At 52.4% G+C, this 26975-nt stretch overlaps 1 protein-coding gene and 1 pseudogene across 3 annotated transcripts in view; both read left to right on the forward strand.

Annotated features, from left to right (window-relative positions):
• Positions 1-3006: 3006 nt before the first annotated feature.
• TMPRSS13 (transmembrane serine protease 13) overlaps positions 3007-26975 on the forward strand; it is a 29187-nt gene continuing 5218 nt past the window's right edge. Inside the window, exons 1-9 of one of the 3 annotated variants that reach the window (XM_027082201.1) lie at positions 3019-3159; positions 12102-12336; positions 13438-13542; positions 16705-16827; positions 17821-17950; positions 20135-20227; positions 23772-23815; positions 25074-25236; positions 26109-26281. In XM_027082201.1, the coding sequence (XP_026938002.1) occupies positions 3139-3159; positions 12102-12336; positions 13438-13542; positions 16705-16827; positions 17821-17950; positions 20135-20227; positions 23772-23815; positions 25074-25236; positions 26109-26281 (1087 nt within the window). In that variant the 5' untranslated portion in view covers positions 3019-3138. Of the gene's footprint in view, positions 3160-3995; positions 4345-12101; positions 12337-13437; positions 13543-16704; positions 16828-17820; positions 17951-20134; positions 20228-23771; positions 23816-25073; positions 25237-26108; positions 26282-26975 lie in introns of those variants that run through there. The other 2 variants (XM_027082204.1, XM_027082202.1) reach the window with 2 other exon arrangements.
• Positions 13549-15289, forward strand: LOC113607116 (60S ribosomal protein L17 pseudogene; annotated as a pseudogene).

Raw genomic sequence — 26975 nt, forward strand, 5'->3', positions numbered from 1 at the left:
GGGAGGAAATTCACAAGTAGGGCTGATGAAGGAGGACTCACGAACCAGGACTGTTGACAACCAGGTGGGCCTAGAATGGCCAAGAGCCCTGTTTCCCGGTCTGTAGCCGCAGGAAAGAGCTTGCAAGGCGCTGGGTAGTGGCAGCTGGAGCGGCCATGAAAGCAGAGCACTAGGAGTTTAGTCTCAAAATAGTAGTGAGATTTCTGTCACTCCTCACTCTCTTGGGGCTGCCTTGAGGCATGTACTTGTTTGCATGGATGATATATTTTCTGTAAAACTCCCTCCACCCTAAATGAAATGAACCAGAGGCGGGAAAAGACCAGGCTACTAAAAGCCTGGAGTCCCCCCTGAAGGCGAGGTAAAAGGTAGAGCAGATGAACACCTGGGCCCAGTACGCTGCTCCCCTCTGGGTGGAAAGTCGTCGTGATCAGGTCTCTGGAGGGAGGAGGGTGGGGAGGCAAAGGAAAGGCGGTAGTCAGAGGGATGCAGGGATGGCACGGACGGGGTCTCCTTCCTTCCAAGGAGACAGGAAGAGGCAGAGCAAGGCTGGAGCCGGGTGCAGAAGCCGGGGTAGGTGGTTACTAAGGCCAGCTCTGTTGGGGGAAGAGTCCAGGCCTTGTGCCACCCCAGGACCTTCCCCTCTGGAAACAGGAAAACCACCAGCAAAGAACTTCATGCCTCAGTGTCCCCTGGCCCCGTCTCCGAGCCCCAACGCGGGATATTGCATGTTCACCCCACCCCCCGGGGCAGGGTCCCCACACTCCTGTTCTTTGCCACCTTCACCTCCAACAGCTACGGCGGGGCCTGGTGCCGAGCTGTCAATGCTGATTGAACTGAACGGACGGCTGATGGGCATTTCCACGTGGGTCAGCTGGTTTGGTCAGCAAGGACCCTGGGACGACTTGTGCCTCTGATGGACCCAAGGAACAGAGCAAGAAATACAACCCACGTCTCTTCAGAGCCTCCCCAGGGCCGGACACATTCTCTGGGTGGCTGTGTCATCACGGTCTTCCAGAGGGTGAATCTAAAGACCTCCAAGTTCACATTGCTGGCATTTACCTCCGAGGTGGGGTTTCCAGCCCCGCCCCCTGCCACGGGCCCAGAGTCCCAATCCTGAGCTCTTACCAGAGGACGGGGGGACCTTCAGGGAATGAAGCTAAGGGTGACCCTGGGAGGCCAGTGGTCTGCCTGGGAGACAGAGTGGGGTTCCTCAGGTCTGGTCTATGGAAGGAAAGGCCCAATGCCAGTCTCCAGCCTCAGAGTCCCCGGTGGCCTGAGGAGGGGTGGGGTGCCTCCCTAGGAAAGAGGGAAGAGGAGGTGCTGAGGACACAATTCGGTGTCTCCTAGGGACTGGATGACCACGTGGGAGGGGTCCCTCTGCCCTGGCAGGCTGGTGGCGGGAGGAGGGAGAGATTGGAGAAGCCTAGGGTCTCTGCCTGGGCCCACCATCCTTCTGCCTCTGGATTCCATTTCCTTCAAGACACCTCTGGAGCCAGCAGCTTCCACTCCGAGCTAGAAATTCCTGTTTTCTTGTATGTAAATGGAGAGAATAGTAGTCACTTCCCTTGTCTTTGCTTAAATGTCAAGTCAGTGATCCCCTCCCTGACCTTCCTGTAACTCTGCCTGCCCAGCCCTCTGGATCCCCTTCTCTGCTTTGGTTTGCTCTGTGGCCCTTTCCACTTTCTGCTACACTGTATCATCCACCTATGGGCACCACTCTTGTCTATCTGGTTTTTTTTTTTACATCTTTATTGGAGTATAATTGCTTTACAATGCTGTGTTAGTTTCTGCTTTATAACAAAGTGAATCAGTTATACATATACATGTTTTTAAAATTCGTTTTGTTTGCCCCAACCCACCCGAATGCTACTGCCATAGGGTGGGGGTCTTCGCTGAGTTTGTTCACTGTGTCCCTAGTACTTTGAACAGTGCCAGGGACATAAGCACTCAATAAATACTTGTTGAATGCATGAGTGAAGGATGGATGCACAGGATTGTTGCAGGAATTAAATGCGTTGCTGTATGTAAAGCATTTCCTAGGACACCCAGCACCTTATTATTATTGCTGCCGCTGTTGTTTGTTAGATGTGACTTGTGAAGTTTCCTCAGCTGCTTGGCTTTCTGTTTCTCCATCTGTAAAATGAGGAGATTGAATCACTAGATGAACTCTGAGCTTCCTTCCATCTCTAAGGGTCTGCAGTTCTATGATCTCTATGCCCCCAAATACTCAGAGGCTGGAAAGTTCTTCCCAAAGCTTACATTCTGCTGTTCTCAGCAGTTCTGCTGGGTGTGGAGGTGCTAACTCTCCCTTCGCAGCAGCGCTTCCTCTGTTTCTTTAGACTATTTCTTTCGACAGGCTGGGGCAGAGGTAGGGAATCATGAGTCAGCATAGTATTTCTTGGAATGGTTTCCATTCCAATATATGTATGTTTTATTTTCATTGGTTTTGATGTGTTGTTTCATAATATTTTATTATTTTCAATAGAGGCAATTTATTATGTGCGTAATTAGAAGCCATTTGATTTGAATTTCCTTGTTGAGAGTTGTTGTGGAAATAAGCAAAGTTCAGGAAAAAACTTCTTTTTGCCAGCCTACGTGCCCTGATTTGGGATTTGGGCATGTGGTCCTTGGAGATGAAGGTTCACTCTGTCCTGCCCTGGGTAGGCGCTGGTCCCTGATCTTGGACGATCCTTATGGGGACAGGGTCGTACCTCAGAGGGCTCAGAAGCACCTGTTTTAGGGGCCCAGGTTGGCATGGCTAAGATTGTCCTCCCAAGGCCTGGGCCACTTCTCCCCAGAATCCCCCTTTGAAAAAAGGTGGTCTGGAACCCCTGGTTTCCCCACAGCTGACTCTGTGGGGACAGCTTTGGGAATAAAGGTAGCTTTATCTTCCCAGTATTTGGTATTTGCTGAGTAACTAGGATGGCCTTGGAGGAGGGACGAGGGACAGGTCTGGCTAGTTCTGCCCTGTTGTTCATACACAGGATTACCTCACATGTCCCAACTGGCTTCCCCGCCCATCTGGTGAGGGCTGGCCCTCAGCCCTCCAGCCCCCTTTTCCTTACCTGCCTGGGAAGCCAAACATGGATCTTCCCGTCAACATCAGCTGAGCCTGGAGGCTTCACCCCTCTGGAGACCATGGAAAGAGACAGCCACCTGGTGAGTGCATCTGTGGAGCTCGGGCCAGAACCTCCGGCACTGAGGAAACAGGGATGGGGCTGGAAGCTAGGTGGGGCAGCGGCAGTGTGCCTCGGTTTCAGGGGAAACTGAATGTGCCTTTTCCAGTTTGAAGCTACTGGGGATCACGATCATGCAGCCTCCTTTTATCATGGTTCCTAAAAGGGGCCCCATGGGAGGAGAAGCTGATGGGACCTGGGGTCTGGTCAGGAAGCACCCCGGGGCTGTGTGGCTGAATCCTGGGCTCCCGCTCTGTGGCCCCTGAGTACCCCAGCCAGGACGTATGTGCTGTTGGGACAACTTTGCTGGTTTGAGAATCATGGAAGCTTAGCATTCTAACTGGGCTTCAAGGTTATCTTTGGGTAACCCTCTCACTAGACTCATAAACCGTCTTAGAAAAGGTGGTATTGAAGATCTTCAAGGGGATTTTAAACTTCTCTTGGTCATTATTTTCAGGCTTAATAATCTTCATGCTTGGAAAGTGATTCTTTATGTCTAACCATGATTCCTTCTGCTACAACTAAGATTACTTTCCTCTTCCGTTTTTTGGTAGAGAGCAGCTAAGTGTCCTCTGTGGGAAAGCCAGTCATATACACATGAAGGTTTCCAAAGGTTTTTTTTTTTTTTTTGCGGTACGCGGGCCTCTCACTGTTGTGGCCTCTCCCGTTGCGGAGCACAGGCTCCGGATGCACAGGCTCAGCGGCCATGGCTCACGGGACCAGCCGCTCCGCGGCATGCGGGATCTTCCCGGACTGGGGCACAAACCCGTGTCCCCTGCATCGGCAGGTGGACTCTCAACCACTGCACCACCAGGGAAGCCCGGGGTCTTCTTAAAGTGGAGCAAGTTTTCAGTCAGCCCAAGACCACAGATGCTGTGCACTTGAGAATGGCTGGAGGCCCCAGGGCTGGTCCAGGATGAGGCACCGTCTTTAGAGGGGGCTGGGCAGGTTCCCAAGATGGCAGACCAGTAGGCTCAGGTCGCTCTGCTATCCCCTAGACCCCAAAGTGCAGGCACCCCCAGGATTCCTGGCACCTGCCCTTTGTCCCTGCAGGTATGCAGCCCTCACCTGAACCTCTGTGTTGCATGTTGGCACTGGTGCCGAGCAGCCTTACACTGGGCCCAGCCCACCCTACCTCCCCCTGTGTTGTCCCTGTGACCTGGCAAATGTAAGCATAAAATGTGTGGGAGTGTGTGTGCGGGGCTCTAGGCGGGGTGCTGGGCGGGAAGGCTGATTGATGGAACAGTAGCCACTTGGCTTAAGTGTCCTGCTTTGGCAAAACAGCTTCCTCTCGGTATGGCAGCAACGGGGGTGGACGGTGTCCAGCCAGGCAGGGAGGGATGCCAGCGCCGGGAACCCAGGGCTTTGTCAGCCAAGTGGAGGCCTTGGTGATGCCAGGTGGCGTCTGGCTCCTGTGATAGGGAAGCAATACCCAGGACTGTCCATGGGGCCCCCCTTATGTAGCAGCCCTGTTACCACCCCAGCCTTGCAGAGAGGGGGCATGGGGAGAAACTGAGGCACCAAGGTCCTGGGCAACCAAACGTTGTTTGTTTGGCAATAGGGGTACTCAATGTTCTTTAAACTATTTGATGAATGAATGAATGAGCAGGAAGGTGTTTTGATTCTAGCCTAATAGGGATCCCCAGGGTTTTTTCACGTGTATAAGAGGCATCATAAACTAGAAGGAGCCTTAGCATCCAATCAGACATGCAATTTTCAAGTTCTTTGAAGTAGCAGCCTCTTTTGTTCAAATGAAATCTTATGTGGAACCCACTGCATAAAACTGAAAAGTTAATCTGCTCTGTTTGAAGTGGGGTAAAGGACTCGAAGCTCTTTACCTACAAGCTGGCCTCCAAGGCATCTCCACGGAACTTCTAATGCTCAGTAGAAACTTGGTTGAAAATAGATGATTGTCCAGCCTTTTCCTTGGTTGGACCCAGAAAGGAATGTGACTATCCTTAAGGTCATGGAGCTGGTTAGGAGCAGAAGCAGGGCTCCCTGGAGCCTCCTGTGCCTGGGGTGAGGGGGGCCTCGGGGCTCTGGCCCAAGCCCAGTTTGATTAGACTGGAGCCCAGTTTGATTCGTCTGGAGCCCAGTTTGATTCCAGGCCGACTGGGGTCCCTGAGGTTAACGTTGCATGTATGTGGGGCGTGCTGGTGGCTGGGTGGCAGGAGGTGCTGGGAAATCTGCCTGTGGGTTCTGAGGGGGCCTGTATCTGCGTGGTTTCTCTGGGTCCAGGGAGCGGGGAGGGTAGGACGGAACCCTGTGTACCTGGAGGTGTAATGAAGCCTGGGTTGGGTAGTGAGGATGGGAAGAAGCATCAACCCCTCCTATCCAGTCCAGTCCACGCTGGAGGGGGTTCAGGCTCCCCTGCCATGGTCCAGGGGGTCCCCAGGCTCCCAACAGGCAAGGAGGCTTTTTAAGTTCTGTGAAAGGGGGCTTCTGATCTTTCTTGGTACCGCTTGTGCTTCTGGTGGGGATTGGGGAACACCTCATCCTGCGTAGCCTGGAATACTGGGGTGCCGGCCTGGGGTGCCACCCTTTGAACATCCTTGATTCTCAGTGTCACTGGGAGAGAGACGCTGCCACCGGGGCCTAAATCTAGCAAGGGGTCCTTCCTTGTTGGAGCTTGGTAAGGGGCAGGCAGTGGGAGAGCATGGAGGTGTGCAGCAGCCTGAGGACGGCAGTCAGAAGAGCTGGGTTCTGGTCCTGGCACTGCCCCCAGCTGGCTGTGTGATCTTAGACAAATCACATTGCCTTTCTGGGCCTTAATCGCTTCATCAGTAGGAAAATGGGCTGTACTAGAGGGTTTTCAAGATGCTTCTAGCCTGTGGTATGCCCAGCCTGAGCGTGGCCCGGAACTGAGGAGGGAGGCCCAGTCAGCTCGTGCTGGACTTGAAGGGGCCCCGAGAGACATGAAAACGTGTTCAGGTCACTGCAGGTGGACATTCTTAAGCCTAGCGTGAGACTTTATTATGGGGTTCTTCTCCCAGTAATGCCGGGTGCTCTGAGTGACCCACAGTGCATCTAGGCCGGAGATCAGGCTGCCGCCTGTGGGTAAATAACAGTCTCTATAGAAAGCCCAGGGCACAGTCCATGGGGGGAGCCACATAACCACTGAGGTGAAGCGATCCAGGAGGTGACTGTGACATCACTCAGCACAGCAGAAGCTCCCTCCTCTCTGGCCCTGCTGGCTAGGCCTGCAGGAGACCCAGAGAGGCCAAGGGTAGGACCCACTTGGGGGCTTGTTAACTTACTCCCATCCCCCACCAGGTAAGGGCCCAGGGCAGAGCTGCCGCAGGAAACCGTAACACTGGCCCAGGTGCCATGGGCTGGGGAATCTACCCCGGAAACTGTGGTATAGAGGGCAGTGGACCGGGTGCAATGGGACTCGGGTTTTAGTCCCTCTTCTGCTCTAAGACGTACCTGAGCGACTTTGAGCAAAGCACACAAATATTTTGGGCCTCTCCTTCCTTGTCTATAAATTGCAAATAATGATCCTTATCAGCTCCTGTCCCGGAAAGTGCTTGGAACGAGCCCCAGAGCCAGGCACTGCTCTTTCCGGGCCTCTCCCTGGCTCATCCGCTGCTGTCTTCCTGTGGACCCTGCCCTACCCGCTCGCTGCCTCCTGCCGCAGAGCGTCTTGAGGGGACTGGATGAGTTTTGAGTAGGGGTCCCTGGGAGCTGCAGAGACACAGGCAGGTGGCATCAGTGACAGCCTGTGGTATAGGCCTGGTCCATGACACAGTGAGGGTTCATGGCTGTATTAGCCCAGGGGGTAAGCCCAGAGACCATGCAAGGGGTGGCGGGGGCAGAGAGGCAGAGAATGATTGGCAATGTTAGGCCAGGGAAATGGCCAGAGTCACCCACGCTCTGCCCTGTCCCCCTGTCCCCATGAAGACCGAGGAGCCTCTGGTCTGCAGGCAGGTTGTGGAGAGTCTGGCCTTGGTCATCTGATTCCCAATCCTGGGTCTGCTGCTCGCTGGCCAAGGCTAGGAGTCTGGCCGGTTCTGGTCCGGGCTCTGTCCCTTGTATCTCAGGACCTTGGGCAAGAATTCTCCTCCCCTCCCTGTTCCCCACCTGCTCAAGACATCTGCTCTGAGGGAGAGGTCCGGCCTCCAGGAGGGATGCTGGAATCTCAGCAGTTGATCTCCAAGAATTAAGGAACGGAAATGAGTTCCTGCTCTAGTAGGTTAGACGTCAGGAAGAACTTCCAGGAGGGTAGGGTGGAAGGCTGTGAAACGGATAAAGAAGGAGGGCTGTGGAATCTCCTGTTCGGGTAGTCCTAGAAAATGAGAACTCTTCCCAGCAGCGTCCTGGAAGTGTGATGGTTTGGAGTCAGGAAGATGGAGTAGATGGCCTCACTCTGGAGGCTGTGTTCCTCTGGTCTTGGCGCTGCGCTTCCGTCCTGCTGTCCCTTGCAGCTCTCTACGTGGGCAGCTCTATCTGGCACTTTGGGGACTAGGGCCCTTCTCTTGTCCTGCTCTGTGGGGCCAGAAACTCTCCACCTGTCTCCCACCCTGTCCGACACCACAGTGCTCGTTCTCCTGAGGCCAGGGCCTCCCGCCCCTTCTCCCCTCCCCGCCAGCTTCCCCTCCATCCCCACACCCCACTCTGCCCAACCTTGGGAAGACTTTGTGCTGGACCGCTGAGGCCCAGAGGTAACAGTTTGAAAGAGTCTGGCTGGAGACTACTCACCCCTCCACCTGGCTCCTTGGGTACAGAGCCCCAGGTTAGTTCCATTTTACACGTCCCACCTCCCTCTAGACTCAAGAAGAGGGACCCAGGTGGCTCTCCTCCCCACTTCCTGCCGGCCAAGGCCGTGGGTGGGCGCGTTGGGACCTACCTGTGGGTGGAGCCAGTATTGGGGAGAGGGACCCGCAGGGCTCAGGAGGTCTCCCTGCCTCCCTGGCTGCCCCCGGCTTCCTGCTATGCCTGCCTGCTCCCTGTTCCCTCCATCCTCCCCCAGGTCTCCCTACCCATCTTCCTCTGGGCCTCCACCACCTGTGGACCTCTCAGCCCTCTCTCTCGTTCAGGCCCTGCTGATGGGGTGACAGGACCCTAGCTGGTCGTGGGGTCCCGCTCAGGTGGAGGGCCTGAGCTCTTGCCGGGGAGGTCAGAAGTTTGTGATAAGAGTCCCAGGGCCACTAATCCTTTTTGGGGTTTTAGGCATGCTCTTGTGTCCCTCTGAACCCCAGTTTCCTCGTGTAGAAACTGGGGATGATAACTCCTGTCCAGCTTGCTAAACCAGGAGCATGGTGAGAAATCAAGTGGAATAATGGGTGTAAACGCTCTTTGCAAATTGTAAGCCCTGAAGAAATGCAGGAAGTTACTGTGGGCATTCGTGATCATTTGGGGCCAGACTCAACTTGCTCTGAGGAGGCCTGGATAGAATCCAGGCCCCGTCACTACCTGAGATGTAAATTTGGGCATGTTCTAACCACCTTGGAGCTCAGTTTCAAAATCTATAACATGGCGTTAATAATACCAACCACAAAGGGCTGTTATGAGGTTGAAATGGGATCAGGTGAAATGCCTAGTGGGGCTGTTCCTATTATTACGGTGATAGGCATTTATAAACCAGCCTCTTTCCTATTTATTCCTTGTCAATCTGGAGGAAGAAGGTAAGATCATTCCCATTTTATATGCAGGGAGACAGATTCTGAAGGGTTAATGTACTTGCCCAAGCCAGTTAGGAATGGATGTAGTCAAATTTGAACACAGAGTTTTCTATTTCAAGCCCAGTGTCTTTAGCAAACAAGCAAATAGACAAACACCCACCCACCATCACAGCTAACGGTCACCAAGTCTTACTTTGTGTACATCAGCTATCACTGCGATGCCATGAGGCAAGGTGACCGGCTCACCGCACAGGTAAGGAAACCGAGATGTGAAGAGGTTAAGCCGCTTGCCCAGTCGCCAGCTGGCTTTGAGAGTACTGCAGGGCTGTGATGCCACTGCTTCTGACGACCAGGCTTGTCCTGGCAGGCCACCGGGCCCAACCCTGCTTCCCACTGGAAACTTTCAGTTCCCTTTTTCCTACTGGAAAGACCAAGATCCCTGCAGGAAGCCTCGGCTCCACCTCCAGGCTCCCCATGGCACTCCCAGCCCGGCAAGGTCCCGGGCCCGATTCTCAAGCCACGTCACAGATGCAGAATGAGCATCCCATGCACAGGGTTCAGAGAAAAGACTGGGCCAGGAGCCTCTTGCTCCTGACTCAAGAAGACAGGAGACTCAGATGCAGCTGGGCTCGGGCCAGGTTCCTGACTATGTGATTCTGGGCAATCTGAGCTCTGAGGCTTGGATTCCTCACCTGTAAAATGTGCTTCGAAACATATCAACCTCTCAGGGATGGAGTGATGACCTCAGGAGGCCAGAGATGTGCAGGTGTATTATAAACCCTCAAGTACCATACATTGGGAGCTATAATCAATCATATTTAATTATATAATCAATTATATAATCAATTTATATTTATTGGATTGAGTTATGGGAATTTCCCCTGAGGTGAGGGACGATGTACACTGTGAACATAACAGGGAGGGAGGCCTGGCATGCCAGCTGAGGTGCCACAATGCCAAGGTCTCGCTCAGGTGCCGAGGCTGGGACCACCACTTGTGGGAAGGAAGCACAGGGCTCTGCACAGCCTGGGCTTGTTCCTCTTGTTGAAGGACCTTAGTCTGGCCTTCGTTGAGCATCCTCTTTTCTCCCAAGATGAGCTCACACCACCTTTTAGCCTTTAGAGGCACCTTTGGCCAAGCCTCAGGGCTGTTAAATCTTAGCACGGTGGGCGCTGGGTGTGCCAGTGCAAAGGGGGGAGAGGAATGACCGTTTCCTGCCCAGCCACTGTGCGCCAGGCACGGGCAAGAGATTTCCTATTTTATCTCATTGAATCCTCAGGAGTATTAGTCCTATTCTACAGATTAAGAAAAAGAAAAAGGAAAGTTAAGTGTCTTGTCTAAGGTCACACTTCTAGAACTAGGATTGGGACCCAGGTCTGCCTGACTCCAAAGCCAGTGCTGTGAACCGATGCATTGTACGTTTCAGCATATCCTCACCCCCTCTCCATGCTGCAGCCCCAGTCCTGTTCCCCTTGAGGCTTCCAGGGGCTAACGGGCCTTCGTTTTGTGGAAATCTAGTCTCTAGACAACAGGGGTGAGAGGGAAATCTGAGCTCTGGTTCAGCTGCCCTTCATATCCCTAAACACACACGAGTGTGTCCCTGCTCTGCTGGCTGGGGCATCTGGACTCATGTGTATTTACCCATGTTCATCAATTAACCCCTGGGACAGTGACTCCTGGTCCCTGCCTCTGGCAAGCTGAGTGTGGTCAGGGACTCAACAACCCTCCTTGAATTCATCCCACAGCCTCCAGAAAAATGGAGAAGTGACCAGATCCATTACCTCTGACTCTTAGAAGATGGAGTTAAAAAAAACAAAAAACCCCACCCTGCCTGGCAGGCTTGATGGTGTTCACTTGAGCCGGATGTTCTAATGAAGAGGACTTTTTATTAACTGAGCTGCTTACTAATGTCAAATGCTTTTAAGCACAGTGGTAGGTGAGGGAAGAAATAGAGGTGCCCAAGGTCCAGAGCCCGTCTCTTCCACACAGCCCTGCCGACTGTGCCCAGAGCGCAGGGTCCCTGAGCACAGGTCCCTTCCCCCACCATTCCTGCTGCTCCCCGGCTGCCCTCCTGGGTGTCCAGTCAGTGTTCAGCAGAAATGATAGTGAGGGGCAGACGTGGCCAGGTCAGTTTCCAGCTCCCCCTGCTGTTCTGCTTAGAAAGCAGAAATGGTGTGAGGGAGGGCAGAGGGAGGAGAGAGGATGCCTAATCTGGTGACAGGGACTGGGGTTCCTGCAGACCAGGGCTTGGCCACCAGTAGAGGCTGCTTAAGGACTTTCCATCAGCCCTGGCTGCCCACCAGCTCCCAATCCCAGATTCAGTGCACGCAAAGGCTCAGACTCTCCAGGAAGGAGCAGTACTGGTGTTCACTGATTGCCTGCTCTGGCCACTGCTGCATCATCTCACGCATCCCTCCTCAGAGAGGCAGCAAAGCCTGGTGGTTGAGTGTGGCCTCCACAGCCCAACTTTCTGGGCTCAAATCCTGTCTCTGCCACTCTAACCCTGAGAGTTTGATCAAGTTACTGAATCTCTCTGCCTCTGTTTCCCCTGATGCAAAATGGGGATAATAAGAGTTCCTACCTCATAGGGTTGTTCTCAAGATCAAGTGAGTAAGTACATAGAGCACTCAGGGAATAAGTCCTCTGTAACTACAGATTAAAGTGCTAAATCTAAACGAAAAAATCACTCCACCTACAGCTGAGGAAGGTTAAGGACCTTGGTCACCTCCTTCCCCTTCATCTTGCGTCTCCTTTTTCCCTGACGTATCGGGGTGTGTGTGTGTGCGCGCGCACGCGCGTGTGTGTGACTTCCTGTGTTACTGAGAACAGTGGGGTACAAGGCAGGTCAGGGTTTTCCTTAGGTAGTGCTTTCACACTTTTTGATGACAGCTCATTGTAAGAATGATGTTTTATAATATAACACACATACACAGAAGGGCGGGATGCAGGGGCGTGAAGAGGGCAGAAAGGGTGGTTACTTCCCCCTCAGAGTGAGGATCCGGTCCAGCAACCTCTTTTCTGAGGGTCCCCAGACACGTGTAGCCAAAGCAGGTGCCCCCATACCCCAGGCAGATGACCCACAGCCCTCTGCCCCCCTCCGCAGGTCCCTGTGATGGGGAGAGACCACAGGGAGTAGGGTACCACAGGCTCTTTGAGCTTTCCTCCATCCCTGGACATTCTCTTCCCTGTCTGGGAGGTCTGTTCAGCCCCTAGCCGCCTGCTCCAGGGCATCTATCTCCTGGCCCAGCAGGGCTGACAGCTGGGTGGGAAGCAGCCTGAGGGATGGCTTTCACTCTGCTTTCAGAATGCCTCCCCAGCAAGGACGCCTCCAGCCCGGGCACCCCTGGCCTGTGCATGCCCAGCCCGGGTATCACCTTCCAGGTCATCACCCGGCGGGTCATCGTCTGCCATGTCAGCCTCCATGACATCGTCTCCAGCGAGAGTACACCTTGTTAGAGCCACACCAGTGAGGGCCGTGCCTGTCGAGGCATCTCCTGCCAGGTCCACACCAGCTGCCAGGGCCACCAGGGAGAACCCAGGTAAGGGGGGCTCCTACAGGGAAGGCAAGAGGAACAGGGAAGCAGTCCAAGGGCGGAGTGGGGTGCAGTGGGGGGTGAATCTCCAAGTTGTCACTCTCTGCTCCTCCTCTAGCTCTTGAATAACGATGACTGGGAAGGAGCGGGGATGGTCCGGGTGGGCAGCGGGGGACCTGGGGAGGAGGGGGCAGAAAGGAGCCATGACATGCAAACCCAAGGCAGTGGGAAATTGCAGCAAATGGGGTGGAGGATAAGAAAGCAGGACCGACCAAGCAGATGGAACTTCGGAGGCTGCTCAGTCTGGGTCAAGGTGCAGATTTTGAGAGCCAGGCCTCCTGGTTAGAAACCAGGGTTCTTTCCTTGGGCTGCCCTGGGGGTCTGCCAGGGAAGCTGGGGTCTGCACTGGAGCACAGTCATGATCGTGGGCTCATCTGTGGGTAGAGGGGCAAAGAGAGAGATTCTGAGCAGGCAGGCATGCCCCACCCCCAACTGCCCAATCTGGCTTATAGGATTCAGCTAATAGGGGGACAGAGACGTCAAACGGTCCTCAGGGACTGGCTCTGCCCTTAGGGAAGCAGCCTTTCTGCCCATCCCAACTTTGCCCTCCTCCTGTCCTCCTGCCCCAGCCCTGCAATATAAACAGGACTGGAGGAGCATCCCAGATTTGGGGCCCAGTCTTGCCCTTTGCAGGACCGGTGAGGCACTTTGGTGTGGAGACCTTTGGGATCCGACACATTTCATTTGAATCCCTACTCTGCCACTCACTAGCCAAGTAAGCTTGAGCAAGTTATTTAACATCCATGAACCTCAGTTTCCCCATCTATAAAATGGGCGTAATGGTACCCAGCACACACAGTTGTGTGTGTTGTTAATTCTGAGTTGTTACCTCAGAATTAAATGAGGTAACACACGCAAATGCCCAGCTGGCCCACCGTAGATGCTGAGTAAAAGGGAGCTTGGTTTCAGGCAGGGGCGGTGCCGTATTCTGGGTGGAGTGGTCCTCACAGGGCCCTCCTGGGCCAGCTTGCTTTCCTTCTCCCTCATCCACTGTGCCAGACTCCCCTCCAACAGCCTCACCCTCCCCTGCTTCTGGCCTGTTCCCAGGTATCCACTTGCCCAAGTTCACCAGGAAGGAGGTCCTGAAGCAGCTGCTGCTCATCGGATGTATCTTCTTCCTCATTGCCCTCGTGGTGTCCCTCATCGTTCTCTGTGAGTTTAACAGAGGGAGCAGGGCTGGGCTCTGGTCACTGCGGGGTGCAGTGGGGTTCAGGGATGGGGACACGCAGCAGGGAGACGAGTGGGGAACACACACTCACCGGCTGCCATGTCCACAAAGGGACACTCCTGCAAATGGCCTTGGCCCGTAGCGCCTCCAGGCCCCTTGGAGACAGTTGGATCGAGAGGGTGGGAAGTCAGAGGAACCTGGCTTTGGTCCCATCTGTGTTACTTACTTGGGCGAGTAGTTAACCAGTCTGAGCTCGGTGTCTGTTTCTTCAAATGGGATTAAATTCATTCATTCAACTTATTATGTGCTCAGTAAAATTTCCTAAAGATTTCACTGGGTTATAAGGAATAACTGAGCTACTGGCATAATGCCTGGCACAAAATCCCACTCTAAAAGAGTTAGTTATTTAAAAAACAAACATAAAAACATTGATTAGGAAAAGTCCCCAGGCATTTTTAATCAATGGGATAAAGTGTTCAGGGGTCCAGGCTCCCTCAATTCCTCGCCCTCCTTTGGGAAAGATACTCAGGACATGTCCCTGGACTCCCTGCCAGGGAGTCCACTCTGAGCCCAGCACAGTGGGAAACCTTAGGAGGGAGCGAAGGGGATCACACATCACACCACCCTGTCCTCAGGGAGAGGACTGTCTCCTGGGGGACGTAGGTGGAAATGATTAAGACCAAGTGGATTTGAGTGTGACCATCAGCAAGAGAGGACAGCTGTATGGGCTGAGGTGGCAGGGGACAGCTCCTAAAGGCCGTAGGGCCAGATGAGTACCTAGAAGATGGGGGGGGGGGGGGGTGCGTCTTGGGCAGGGCATCTGAGCAGGATGAGGAGCTGCAGGAAATGTGGGGGGCAGATGGGCAAGTTGGCATGGGGAGAGGGAAGGGACCCACTTAACCAGACAGAATATTCATTTGGGGACCTGAGGGCTGTCGTTTGGTTGCATGTGGCTGGGCCACATTGTAGAGAGCTTTAAATGCCAGGCTGAGGGGTAAGGATTCTGTTAAAGAGGCAGCACGGGTGGCGAAGGGCAGGTCTGTCTGAGGGAGAGGATTGCGTGGGAAGAAGTTGCACGCTGGTTAAAAGTATGACTTTATGTTTCCTTTTCTGGTAAGTGGCTTGAGGTGACCTCTAAAAATGGTTCGCTCTTCACTTGACCCAGAAAACCCCACAAAATCATGCAAGTCAAGAGGTTCAAATCTTCGTGTTCACTTTAAGAACACTTGTGAAACTGCCCAGGCCATTAAGGGTATGCTTATCCGAAAAGCCATCAAGTATCTGAAGGACGTCACTTTAAAGAGGCAACGTGTGCCGTTCCGTCATTACAATGGTGGAGTTGGTAGGTGTGCCCAGGCCAAACAGTGGGGCTGGATGCAGGGTCGGTGGCCCAGAAGGAGCGCTGAAGTTTCACTGCACATGCTCAAAAATGCAGAGAGCGATGCTGAACTTAAGGGCTTAGATGTAATTCTCTGGTCATTGAGCACATCCAGGTGAGCAAAGCCTCCAAGATGCGGCACAGGACTTACAGAGCTCATGGTCGGATCAACCCATACGTGAGCTCTCCCTGCCACATGGAGATGATCCTTACTGAAAAAGAACAGATTGTTCCTAAACCAGAAGAGGAGGTTGTCCAGAAGAAGAAGATATCTCAGAAGAAACTGAAGAAACAAAAACGTATGGCCCGGGAATAAATGCCGCAAAAAATAAATACAAATAAAAGTAAAAAAACAAACAAACAAGGAGTATGGCTTTAGGACCAGACAGACCTGCCGAAGCATCTCGGCTCTGCCACTTACCAGCTGTGTGGCTTCATCAAGTTAGTTAACTTCCCGAGCCTCAGTTTCCCCACCTGCCTGACAATGCATGTGAAGGCGCCAACACAGAACCTGCCGCCACGTGGCATGCATGTGAACCTCCCGCTGGGGTGCCCCACCCGGCTGCCTCCCTTCCCCACACGGGACATCTGCTCCAGTAGGAAATAACCCATGGAGGGGGGAGATGGCAACTGAGGGCAGGTGCTCAGCATGATTTCACAGCATTCCCTGAAGCCCCCTGACCTCCGGAATTCCCAGGGAAGTGGTCACTGAGCAGCTGTGCAGTGGGGTCAGGACTAGAGCCCCCGCCCCCTGAGAGCTCTCTCTGCTACACATCAAAGTGATCCCAGGAGCCTCAGTGCCCAGGACGTGGGAGAGGGAAGGACCAGGGCACAGAGAGGAGGGGGAAGTCCAAGAGGTTAGGAGGGATTGGTGTCTGGACTTGGAAGGAGCAGTCACACAGGGCTGACCTGCACCCGGGGTGACGGAGAGCATAGTGGGACCAGTGGGATGTGTGAGGGCTGAGGAACAGGTTGCAGACAAGAGGCAGGGTGAGGAGTCAGAACCGGGGTTTCTTAGGCATCCAAGGGGAGGTGTTTCCGGGAAGGAGGGATGACGGTTCCTAGTTTGGAAAGAGATGGGTCTTAGAAGCAGTCATGAAGCTGATTTTCACATATGGTTTGTAAAGCTGTCGGCTTTTCAGCACAACTTGTACGTTTAGGAATCAGCCACCTGGAGCTGCTCGTGGAGTGGGAAGACATTTAAAGGCAGCAAGACAAGTAACGGGGCAAGAACTGAGCCAAGGGGACATCCCTTGTTTAGAGAAGAGGGAGGAGGAAGAAAATCCAGGAGCTTCTGAGGCTGGGAGGACAGCCTTTGCGAAGACAGGACAGGTAGTGGTTGCAAGTGTATGACTGAAGATGGAAATGTCTCTGCTACAACCCACAGGGCACAGAGGCGGAGGGATGCCAGAGTGGCTCTGAGAAGGGGCCTCTGGGATGGTGGAGGAAGGGCTTTTTCTGACCACCACTCTGGCCGGCACATAGGGCAGGGGAGCTCCCAGAGTAGTAACCGTCTCCACACCTCCCTCCCTCCCTCCCTCCCTCTCTGGGTGGCCGCTCTTGAGTGCTGCCCTGCTTGCAGAAGCTTTCTGGAGCATTCCAGAGCATTCCTGAGCAGCCTTTCTCTCCATACAGAAGGGGGACGAGAGACCCAGAGTCCCAGAGGGATTGCAGATCAGTGTCTCAGAACACCCAGGGCCATGGGCTGCTTAGTGTCATGTCTCTCTGGGGCTGGCAGTGACCTGGCTTCTGCTTCATTTTTTTTCAGTCTACTTCTGGCAGGGCCACGTAGGGATCAAGTACAAGGAACCGGTAGAGAGCTGCCCCAAGCGTGCTGTGCGCTGTGATGGGGTCGTGGACTGTAAGCTGAAGAGCGACGAGCTGGGCTGTGGTAAGGAGGCCGGCTGTGTGTGTGTGTGTGTGTGTGTGTGTGTGTGTGTGCGCGTGCGCGCGCGTGAGCATGAGCAAGCGCACACCCGCGCATGTGCACTCTGGGGACTGCAAACTGGGTATCAGCTCAAATGGGAGGCAATGGAGAGAGACTCAGAGGATCTGGGTTCTAGTTACAATAGGCTGGGGTTTGGAACCTGGCTTTGAGTGCTGTGTGACTTGGGTTAATCACTTACCTTCTCTGGGCTTCAGTTTCCTAACTTGGAAAATGAGTGGATTGGACAAGATTAGTGATTCTCGGATACCATCTGACAGCTCGCAGCTACCAGACTGAGCAAAGCAGGGCTGCTCTGGCTGGAGGCAGGTGTGGGGTCCAGAGCTCTGTCCATGTGCCCAGCAGGTGACCTCTGACCTGCCACCTCTATGGTTCCATGAAGGTCAGTTTGTAAATGAAGGCTTTCATGAGCACAATGATCTCTTTGAGCGCTGGTCCTCAGTGGTTTTTACTTGTGTTGTCCATGTACAGCCCCAATGTGGGTGTCTGTGGGTGCACAACTGGCCCTTTCCACCTGTGTGTACATGTGTGTCCTTGCCCATGACCACATCCATCTGTGACTGAGCCTGTCTAGCGAGCACTCAGTTGGATCACCACTCCCCTTGTCCCTCTCTTATTTGGGCACGTCACTGCCCCCGTGGGGTGATAGCTCCTGGCAGTGCACACCCCTTCTCCCAGTGACGGCTGTGGGTCCCGTCGGATGGAGATCTCTTTCTGCTCTGCCCCAGCCCCTTGCCTTGGCTCTGCCCTTACTGAGCATCTTGGGCTCTGAGCACTGGCTGACGACCATCCCGTCCCGGGCCAAGCTCCCGGCTGTTTGCAAGGCCTCAGTGAGAAGCCTTAGGACAGGAGCATCTCAGAGCCTTACTCAGTTCATTCCTCAAGAACTTGGAGCTTCCTGGTGCTGAGGGCCTGCCTTGACCTTTTTTTGCCCTGCAGTGAGGTTTGACTGGGACAAGTCTCTGCTTAAATTCTACTCTGGATCCTCCCATAAGTGGCTTCCCATCTGCAGTGACAGCTGGAATGATCTCTACTCGAACAAGACCTGCCAGCAGCTGGGTTTCAAGAGGTAAACCTCCCCCATGAGTCCCGGCTTCAGGGGCGCCTCAAACTCTTCACAAGGGCATCTCAGGATCATTGATGGAAACACATATTAAAAAGACTCTTGGGGACCAGGGCTGAGGTCACTAGCTAATAGCACACTTGGATTATTCAAAGGGACAGTGGCCTGGGGAGCCCAAGTCTGGGGACAAGCTGTTTCCAGGAGGCCAACGTAGTTATTTGCAGATCTACAGCAGGATGACGTTCCTGTACGGTTTTTTGCATCAAAGCGTCCTCATGCCCACGCTCGCATTCAGTGGTCGCAGAGGCCCTGTGAGGTGGGTGGGCATTCGGGCAGGTCTCGTCTTCTCCTCACATCTGGGAACCAGCAACTCAGGCTGTGCAAACCCTTCAGTGGACTTTGAGCAAAAAAGCATCTGCGGCTTGGGCTAGAATGCGTCAAACGAGGAACGAGATGGGCAGACGTGGCTAGATAAAGTCATTAGCATCTTTGGCTCTACAGATCTGAAACAAGAAGCTGGTACCAGTGGGTGGAGTAGGGAGTGGGGTTCACCGTGACCTTCCCCCTTGAAGGAGCCCCCGGTTGGCAGGCCACATAGTCACCTCCATCCTCCCCCTTGGCCTGGGTTTCAAACCAAGTAGTTTGGGGGTTCACCAACGTGTGTGAAGTTGTAGCGAGAAAGGTTTGTTTAGGATCTCACTGTGGGCTCTCTGTAGAAACCACCTAGAACACCAGGGCTTGGGGACGAGGACTTAGAACCAGTTCTCTGCCCCTACCTCAGCCTCAGAGTTCCCATCTGTGAAAGACGACCTGGGTGATCTAGTTGGAAGACAACGGACATCGTTTATCATTGAGTTGTGTGACCTTATGCAAATGCGAACTTCCCTTGGGCTTCAATAGATAGTGTCATTTATTCAAAGAACATTCATCGAGCTTTTATTATGTCTGAGCCATTCACCCAGACAAGATCCCTGCCCTTGGACAGTCTCTGGTATGGTGCGGGTGAGAGAGGCTTCAACCAATAATCACAGCACCGTGTGATGTGTAACGGAAAGGACACGTGGCAAGCATTATGCACACACAACGGAGAGGGTGCCTGACTGTGCCTGGAGGTCAGCAGAGCATGGACGAGGCCCCTGGGTAGAGGGACAGCGCCTGCAAAGGCATGCTGTCATGCAAGGGTGTCCCGTGTTCTAGAAACACACCGAAGGGCCACGCAGATAGCGGTCCATGGATCACCCACAGAAGAATCACCTGGGGTGCTTGTTAAAATGCACCCTGAAATCAGAATCTCTGGGATTAGGATTTCAGACCTGCTTAACAACACCCGGGGGTGATACTTAGGCACGTTGTAGTCTAAAAGCCAAACGGTTCTCAGGCTTTAATGTGCAAACCCATAACATGAGGATCTTTAAAATGCAGAGCCTGGCTCAGCAGGTCTGGGGTGATACTGCTGCTGTCAGTCCGTGGATCACAGTCTGGAGAGAAACGGGCTAGGTCAGTGTTTCTCAAACTTGAGAGCGCGTCAGAATCACCTGGAGAGCTTGTTAAAATGGAAAACCAGAATTCTTGATTTGGTAGGCCTGGGACAGGGCCCAAGAATTTGCATTTCTAACAACTTCCCAGGCAGTGCTAACATTGTCCCCTGGGATTGGACCACACTTTCAAAACTACTGGGTTAGGGGCTTCCCTGGTGGCACAGTAGTTGAGAATCTTCCTGCTAATGCAGGGGACACGGGTTCGAGCCCTGGTCTGGGAAGATCCCACATGCCGCGGAGCAGCTGGGCCCGTGAGCCACAACTGCTGAGCCTCCGTGTCTGGAGCCTGTGCTCCGCAACAAGGGAGGCCACGACGGTGGGAGGCCCGCGCACCGCAATGAGGAGTGGCCCCCGCTTGCCGCAACTAGAGAAAGCCCTTGCACAGAGACGAAGGCCCAACACGGCCAAAAAATAAAAATAAATAAATTAAAAGAAGGCTCAACATTAAAAAAAAACCCAAAAACTACTGGGTTAGTGCGTAGGGCTAGTAGGGGGCAGTGGTGGAATATGTGGGTGGGGTCTGAGATTGTTGGGTTTTAACTGCCTTTGGCCTCTGCAGCAGGGCTCGCTTGGGACTCTAATGCTGGCTGGGGAGCCATGGGTGTGCGCTGTCTCGAGGAGGTTCATTCTTCTCCCCTCTCCTCCCTTGCAGTGCTTTCTGGACAGCCAACGTGACCAACAGGAATTTTGACAGCAGTTTCTCAATCTCCAAATATAGTTCCACCTTCCAGGAGAGCATCTACAGGTGTGTGAGGCGGCCCAGGCTGTCAGCTGTGAGCAGGGGAGTGAAGGAGTGCTCTGAGTCAGGGAGCCCCTCTCCCTCGGCCTTTCTGGGATCCCACCTCCAGGAGTCCCTCGTGAATGTCAAGAGCATCTCAGAAACAGCTCTCATTCATTACCTGCCTCCTGACTTGAAAGCAGTCGAAGCTGGGTGCACAGAGCACCTCGAGGTCAGAGGGGCCCCCAAGAGTTCACCTGGTTGGCAGAGACAATGAATAAACCTCGGGGCCACTGGTCAGCCTGATGTTTGGACAGAAAGCTGCTGCAGGGAGGGGGCTTGGGGTGGAAAGGGGGAAACATCAGTGGGGTGGGGAATGGGGCGGGGGAGCTTCAGCAGGGGGAGTGCCAGGTGCAGGTAGTTAGGGGGCAGGGAGGCCCATCTGAGGAGCATCGCCATCCCCCTGGGCCTCGCCATCTGTCATCTTTGCACTGCAGCTGCTCTTTCCCACCACCACTGGGTGGAGGGGAGGAGTGGGGGGGGTGCCCCACCAGCTAGCAGTGTTTACCTTGGGGAGGGGAGAGAAGAAACCAGGCTGTGAGATAAGTAGGCATGGGGAGGGAAGGGAAGCAATGAGCGGCCTCCTGGATGCCTGCTTTGTGCTGGGTGGTTCACATGCTACGTTGCTGGCTGAACATTGAGCAACTGTCAGGGGAATGTTGGGTCACCTGTTTAGCTTGGGAAAGATGCTGGGACAGTGAAGTCATGAGTTCAAAGGACATGGACCTAGCCAATATGTGCGATCTGCCACAGAAAAACGGACGTTGGGAGAAGAGTGGGCATGTTTTGCACTAAGCCATCCCCATTCCTGCAGAAAGCACTGGAAGGGTCTGTCCCACTGGGAGGGAGAAAGGTCAGAATCTCCATCTTCAAGTGGGGTTTATCCCAGGAACGCAAGGATTCTTCAATATATGCAAATCAATCAATGTGATACACCATATTAACAAACTGAAAGATAAAAACCATATGATAATCTCAATAGATGCAGAAAAAGCTTTTGACAAAATTCAACGCCCATTTATGATAAAAACTCTCCAGAAAGTAGGCATAGAGGGAACCTACCTCAACATAATAGAGGCCATATATGACAAACCCACAGCCAACATCATTCTCAATGGTGGAAAACCTGAAACCATTTCCTCTAAAATCAGGAACAAGACAAGGATGCCCACTCTCACCACTATTATTCAACATAGTCTTGGAAGTTTTAGCCACAGCAACAGAGAAGAAAAAGAAATAAAAGGAATCCGAATTGGAAAAGAAGAAGTAAAGCTGTCACTGTTTGCAGATGACGTGATACTATACATAGAGAATCCTAAAGATGCTACCAGAAAACTACTAGAGCTAATCAATGAATCTGGTAAAGTAGCAGGATACAAAATTAATGCACAGAAATCTCTTGCATTCCTATACACTAATGATGAAAAATCTGAAAGAGAAATTAAGGAAACACTCCCATTTACCATTGCAACAAAAAGAATAAAATACCTAGGAATAAACCTACCTAAGAGGACAAAAGACCTGTATGCAGAAAACTATAAAACACTGATGAAAGAAATTAAAGATGATACAAACAGATGGAGAGATATACCATGTTCTTGGATTGGAAGAATCAACATTGTGAAAAATGACTGTACTACCCAAAGCAATCTACAGATTCAATGCAATCCCTATCAAACTACCACTGGCTTTTTATCACAGAACTAGAACAAAAAATTTCACAATTTGTGTGGAAACACAGAAGACCCTGAATAGCCAAAGCAATCTTCAGAAACAAAAATGGAGCTGGAGGAATCAGGCTCCCAGACTTCAGACTATACTACAAAGTTACAGTAATCAAGACAATATGGTACTGGCACAAAAACAGAAATATATCTCAATGGAACAGGATAGAAAGCCCAGAGATAAACCCACGCACATATGGTCACCTTATCTTTGATAAAGGAGGCAAGAATATACAATGGAGAAAAGACAGCCTCTTCAATAAGTGGTGCTGGGAAAACTGGACAGCTACATGTAAATGAATGAAATTAGAACACTCCCTAACACCATACACAAAAATAAACTTAAAATGGATTAAAGACCCAAATGTAAGGCCAGACACTATAAAACTCTTAGAAGAAAACATAGGCAGAACACTCTATGACATAAATCACAGCAAGATCCTTTTTGACCCACCTCCTAGAGAAATGGAAATAAAAACAAAAATAAACAAATGGGACCTAATGAAACAAAAGCTTTTGCATAGCAAAAGAAACCATAAACAAGATGAAAAGACAACCATCAGATGGGAGAAAATAGTTGCAAATGAAGGAACTGACAAAGGATTAATCTCCAAAATATACAAGCAGCTCATGCAGCTCAATATCAAAAAAACAAGCAACCCAATCCAAAAATGGGCAGAAGACCTAAATAGGCATTTCTCCAAAGAAGATATACAGATGGGCAACAAACACATGAAAGGATGCTCAACATCACTAATCAGTAGAGAAATGCAAGTCAAAACCACAATGAGGTAACACCTCACACTGGTCAGAATGGCCATCATCAAAAAATCTACAAACAATAAATGCTGGAGAGGGTGTGAGAAAAGGGAACCCTCTTGCACTGTTGGTGGGAATGTGAATTGGTACAACCACTATGGAGAACAGTATGGAGGTTTCTTAAAAAACTAAAAATAGAATACCATATGACTCAGCAATCCCATTACTGGGCATATACCCTGAGAAAACCATAATTCAAAAAGAGACATGTACCACAAGGTTCATTGCAGCACTATTTACAATAGCCAGGACATGGAAGCAACCTAAATGTCCATCGACAGATGAATGGATAAAGAAGATTTGGCACATATATAAATGGAATATTACTCAGCCATAAAAAGAAACAGAATTGAGTTATTTGTAGTGAGGTCGATGGACCTAGAGTCTGTCATACAGAGTGAAGTAAGTCAGAAAGAGAAAAACAAATACCATATGCTAACACATATATACGGAATCTAAAAAAAAAAAAAAAGGTTCTGATGAACCTAGGGGCAGGACAGGAATAAAGACGTAGACATAGAGAATGGACTTGAGGACATGGGAAAGGGGAAGGGAAAGCTGGGACGAAGTGAGAGAGTAGCATTGACATATATACACTACCAAATGTAAAACAGATAGCTAGTGGGGAGCAGCTGCATCGCACGGGGAGATCAGCTCGATGCTTTGTGACCACCTAGTGGGGTGGGATAGGGAGTGTGGGAGGGAGATGCAAGAGGGAGGGAATGGGGGATATATCTATACATATAGCTGATTCACTTTGTTATAGAGCAGAAACTAACACAACATTGTAAAGCAATTATACTCCAGTAAAGATGTTACAAAAAAAAAGAAAAAGAAAAAAAGAAAAGAAACTCCATATTCTTGTGCAGAGGGGATGGGATGAGACTTAGCAGAAACCAATCACGGAAGGCTTCCTGGAGGAGCCAGCTAATGTGCCCTTTTCTCATCTTTTGTGTTTCCTGCTGCAGGTCTGAATGCCCTTCCCAGCAGTATGTGACTCTCCAGTGTTCCAGTAAGAAGATGCCCTTTCTCCTGGATAGTGGCCTGTGTGGGGTGGGAGTCAGGGGGCAGAGCAGTGGGGTCCCTATGAGGGAGAGGGCCAGCCCTGGGTGTCCAAGCCAGGAAGAGGGGCTGGAGCAGCAGGCCTGTTTCAGGGCCAGGGTCCCTGTAAGGCACCTGGATGGACATTCTCAGGGTAGCATTTCCCCTTCTCCTGACTCTGCTTAGCCCAGCAACCTCACCATCCAAGTCTCCTGGATTCTGGGCAGAGGGCAGAGGAGTGGGAGAGCACGTCAGGGCCAGCTTAAAGCTCTGCTATCGATAGATGTGGAGCTAGATCCAGAGCCAACATTTACGGAGCACACTGGGTACCAAGGCACTGCGCCTATGGCTTTACAAACGTGATGACATTTAATTCTCATGAGGCGGGTGCCATTATTGTCCGCTTACTGAAAAGAGACTGAAAATTTTGCCTTACTTAAGGTCAGACCGCTGGTAGGTAAGGAGCTGGTATTGGAGCTTGGGTCTGACCCCAAAGCCCAAACTGTTAACCGGTCCATGAGTGCTGTGTTCTCATGATGGCCGGGCGGGGTGCTCCCCTGAGCAGGCGGGCACAGTGCTGCGGATGGAGCCCCTCAGACCACCGCTGGCTCTTCACTCTCCTTCTTCAAAGAAAGAACACACATGTGAACAAACTCTGTCCATGATTTCGGGGGGAGGACTCACTCCAGAACATGTTTGGAAATGTTCGCTTGGGGTGCAGGGTCCCCAACAGCACAAGATGACCCACTGAGGAAACACGTGGACGCCACCTGCCTGTGCATCATGGGAAGGGCTTTTCTCCTTTGTTTTGAAACGATCCCCCTCACAGTGCTTACCAATTCAGGGTCATGTTAGGCTTGGTCTGCTTTCACGAGGTCCTGACAGCAGCCCTGGAATTCACCGTTGTGAGCCTGGCACAGTGCCCAAAGCATGGGGTATTTAGGAAGCATTTATCGAATTAATGGAAGAATGAATGAGGGGGAGGAAAGAGGATCTTTCCTAGGACCAAACTACCCACTGGATGATCCCAGAAGGCTAACCCGCCACGTGGGAGCTCTGTGTTGGCAGGAAGCAGCTGTGCTGCATCAGATTAAGTGAGCAAAGCGGCCTCCATGAGTGGGTGGTACCCTCAGGATGCGGCTGCCTGAGATTCCCTGGGCCTGGGAGCATGGTTGCAGCTCTGAGAAAAGCTGAGTTCGTACTAGCTTATCTCTTCTACTTCTCCCCAGGCTGTGGACTGAAGGCCCTGACCGGGCGGATCGTGGGAGGGGCGCTGGCCCCAGAGAGCAAGTGGCCTTGGCAAGTCAGTCTGCAGTACGCGCACACCCACATTTGTGGGGGCACGCTGATCGACGCCCAGTGGGTTCTCACCGCCGCCCACTGCTTCTTCTTGTAAGTGCCCAAGGGGGCAATGATGCGACACCGCTGAGGGTCGGGGACGCCAGCAAGGGCTGAGGGCAGACTACTTCTCTCTGTGGAGGGGGGCTTTGTTGGTAAGGCTGGCCCCTGTGGGCTGGGCAGCTCGTGTGTGGTGAGGACCATGGTTTGCCATTGGTATTTGGTCCTGGGACTGTGAGTTGGGATTACTTGTTCTGAGCCAGTACAGATTGGTGGCTCCAAGGGAGAGAGAGAGGCAGGTAGAAGGAAGGAATTGTGAGCCTGCCCTGAAGAACAGGGTGAAATAAAGAGGGTTGGGGCTTGTTGCTGCCAGAAACTGCAAGTTAGAGGGGAGCAGCCCAAGACATCAGGAATGCTGTCCCAGGAATTGAGGGATAGGGATTGTGGGAAGGGCAGTGCGGTCAGCTTCTGACAGTCACCAGCCAGGCCTGTCCTTTGAGCTGGTGGACAGGAAAGGGCTCGGAGACGAGGCCTCAGGGGCACTGGCTTCCCCAGTAGTGAGGCTTCAGTGGGTCACTTTGTCCCGTCGAAAGCTCCGTTTCTGCTGAGGATACTACCACTGAGATGTGTCCCACCCGCCTTATTTGATCCTTGGTGGCGTCCAGAGGAGACAGTGGGGCCAGTGGTCCTAGAAGTCTTACTCATCCCCTCCCGTTTTCTATCGTAAGGTACAGAGCCGCCAGTTCAGAGTGGTTGTTTGGAAGTAGGGGATTGTCCTAGATCCCTGGGCTAAGATAGAGAGCTCCCTCCAGAGGTCATTTCATCCATTCTCCTGCCTCCAGTGGCGCTCTGGCTGCAGCTCCCTGTGTGCTGCCAGAGGGCTCTGCCATGTGGTAACTGGCCCATGCTCTCTGTGGCCCTAGCAGGACCCCGAATAAGATCCTGGAGGACTGGAAGGTGTACGTGGGCACCAACAACCTGCACCAGCTGCCCGAGGGAGCCTCCATTGCCCAGATCATCATCAACAGCAACTACTCGGACGACGAGGACGACTATGATATCGCCCTCATGCGGCTCTCTGAGCCCCTGACTCTGACCAGTGAGTGAATCCATGCCTGTCACACCCCACCCTGCTCATCCAGCAGCCCTGGGGCCCAGCCTTGACACTTAGCAGCGTCCACTGACCCATCCCAGGGTCCAGAGCTTCAGCATGGTGGACGTCAAAGATTGTTAGAGATCATTTAGTGGAACACCTCTGTCTTACAGTTAGGGGAACTGAGACCCAGAGGTTGGAAACAAACTTGCCCCAGTGATACATCTGACATTGCAAATTGGTGACAGAGCCAGGGTTTGGATACTGGCCTTCATCAAGATAAACAGATCGAATTGTTTCACTGGTATATCGAGCACTTAACAGAGACCAGACCCTGTGGTAGGCATTTTACATCTACAATTTCATTTACTCTTCACAACCCATCCTGTGGAGCAGGTACTATTATTAACTTCATTTTACATTTGAGAAGAGGAGCTTGAGAGAGAGAGAGTTCCCCGAGGCCATGCAGTAATGAGTAGCAGCTCCAAGACTGGGTCCAGTTGGGTCTGGCTCCTAAGCAGTGCTCTTCCCTTGCTGCTCTCTGCTGGCAAATTGCCAACACCAAAGTTGCGAACGCGAGCAAAGTACCTATACATCCAAACATCTAACTGCCGTGAGAGCTGAGGGTGGAGCTGAGGAGCGAATGGGGCTACAGGAAGGAAATGCTACTGAAGTTCTCAGGAGATCAGGGTTTATCTTC

Source organism: Aethalodelphis obliquidens, unplaced genomic scaffold (assembly GCF_003676395.1).
Source record: "Aethalodelphis obliquidens isolate GAN/ISIS:26980383/991018 unplaced genomic scaffold, ASM367639v1 scaffold46, whole genome shotgun sequence".
NCBI lineage: Eukaryota > Metazoa > Chordata > Mammalia > Artiodactyla > Delphinidae > Aethalodelphis > Aethalodelphis obliquidens.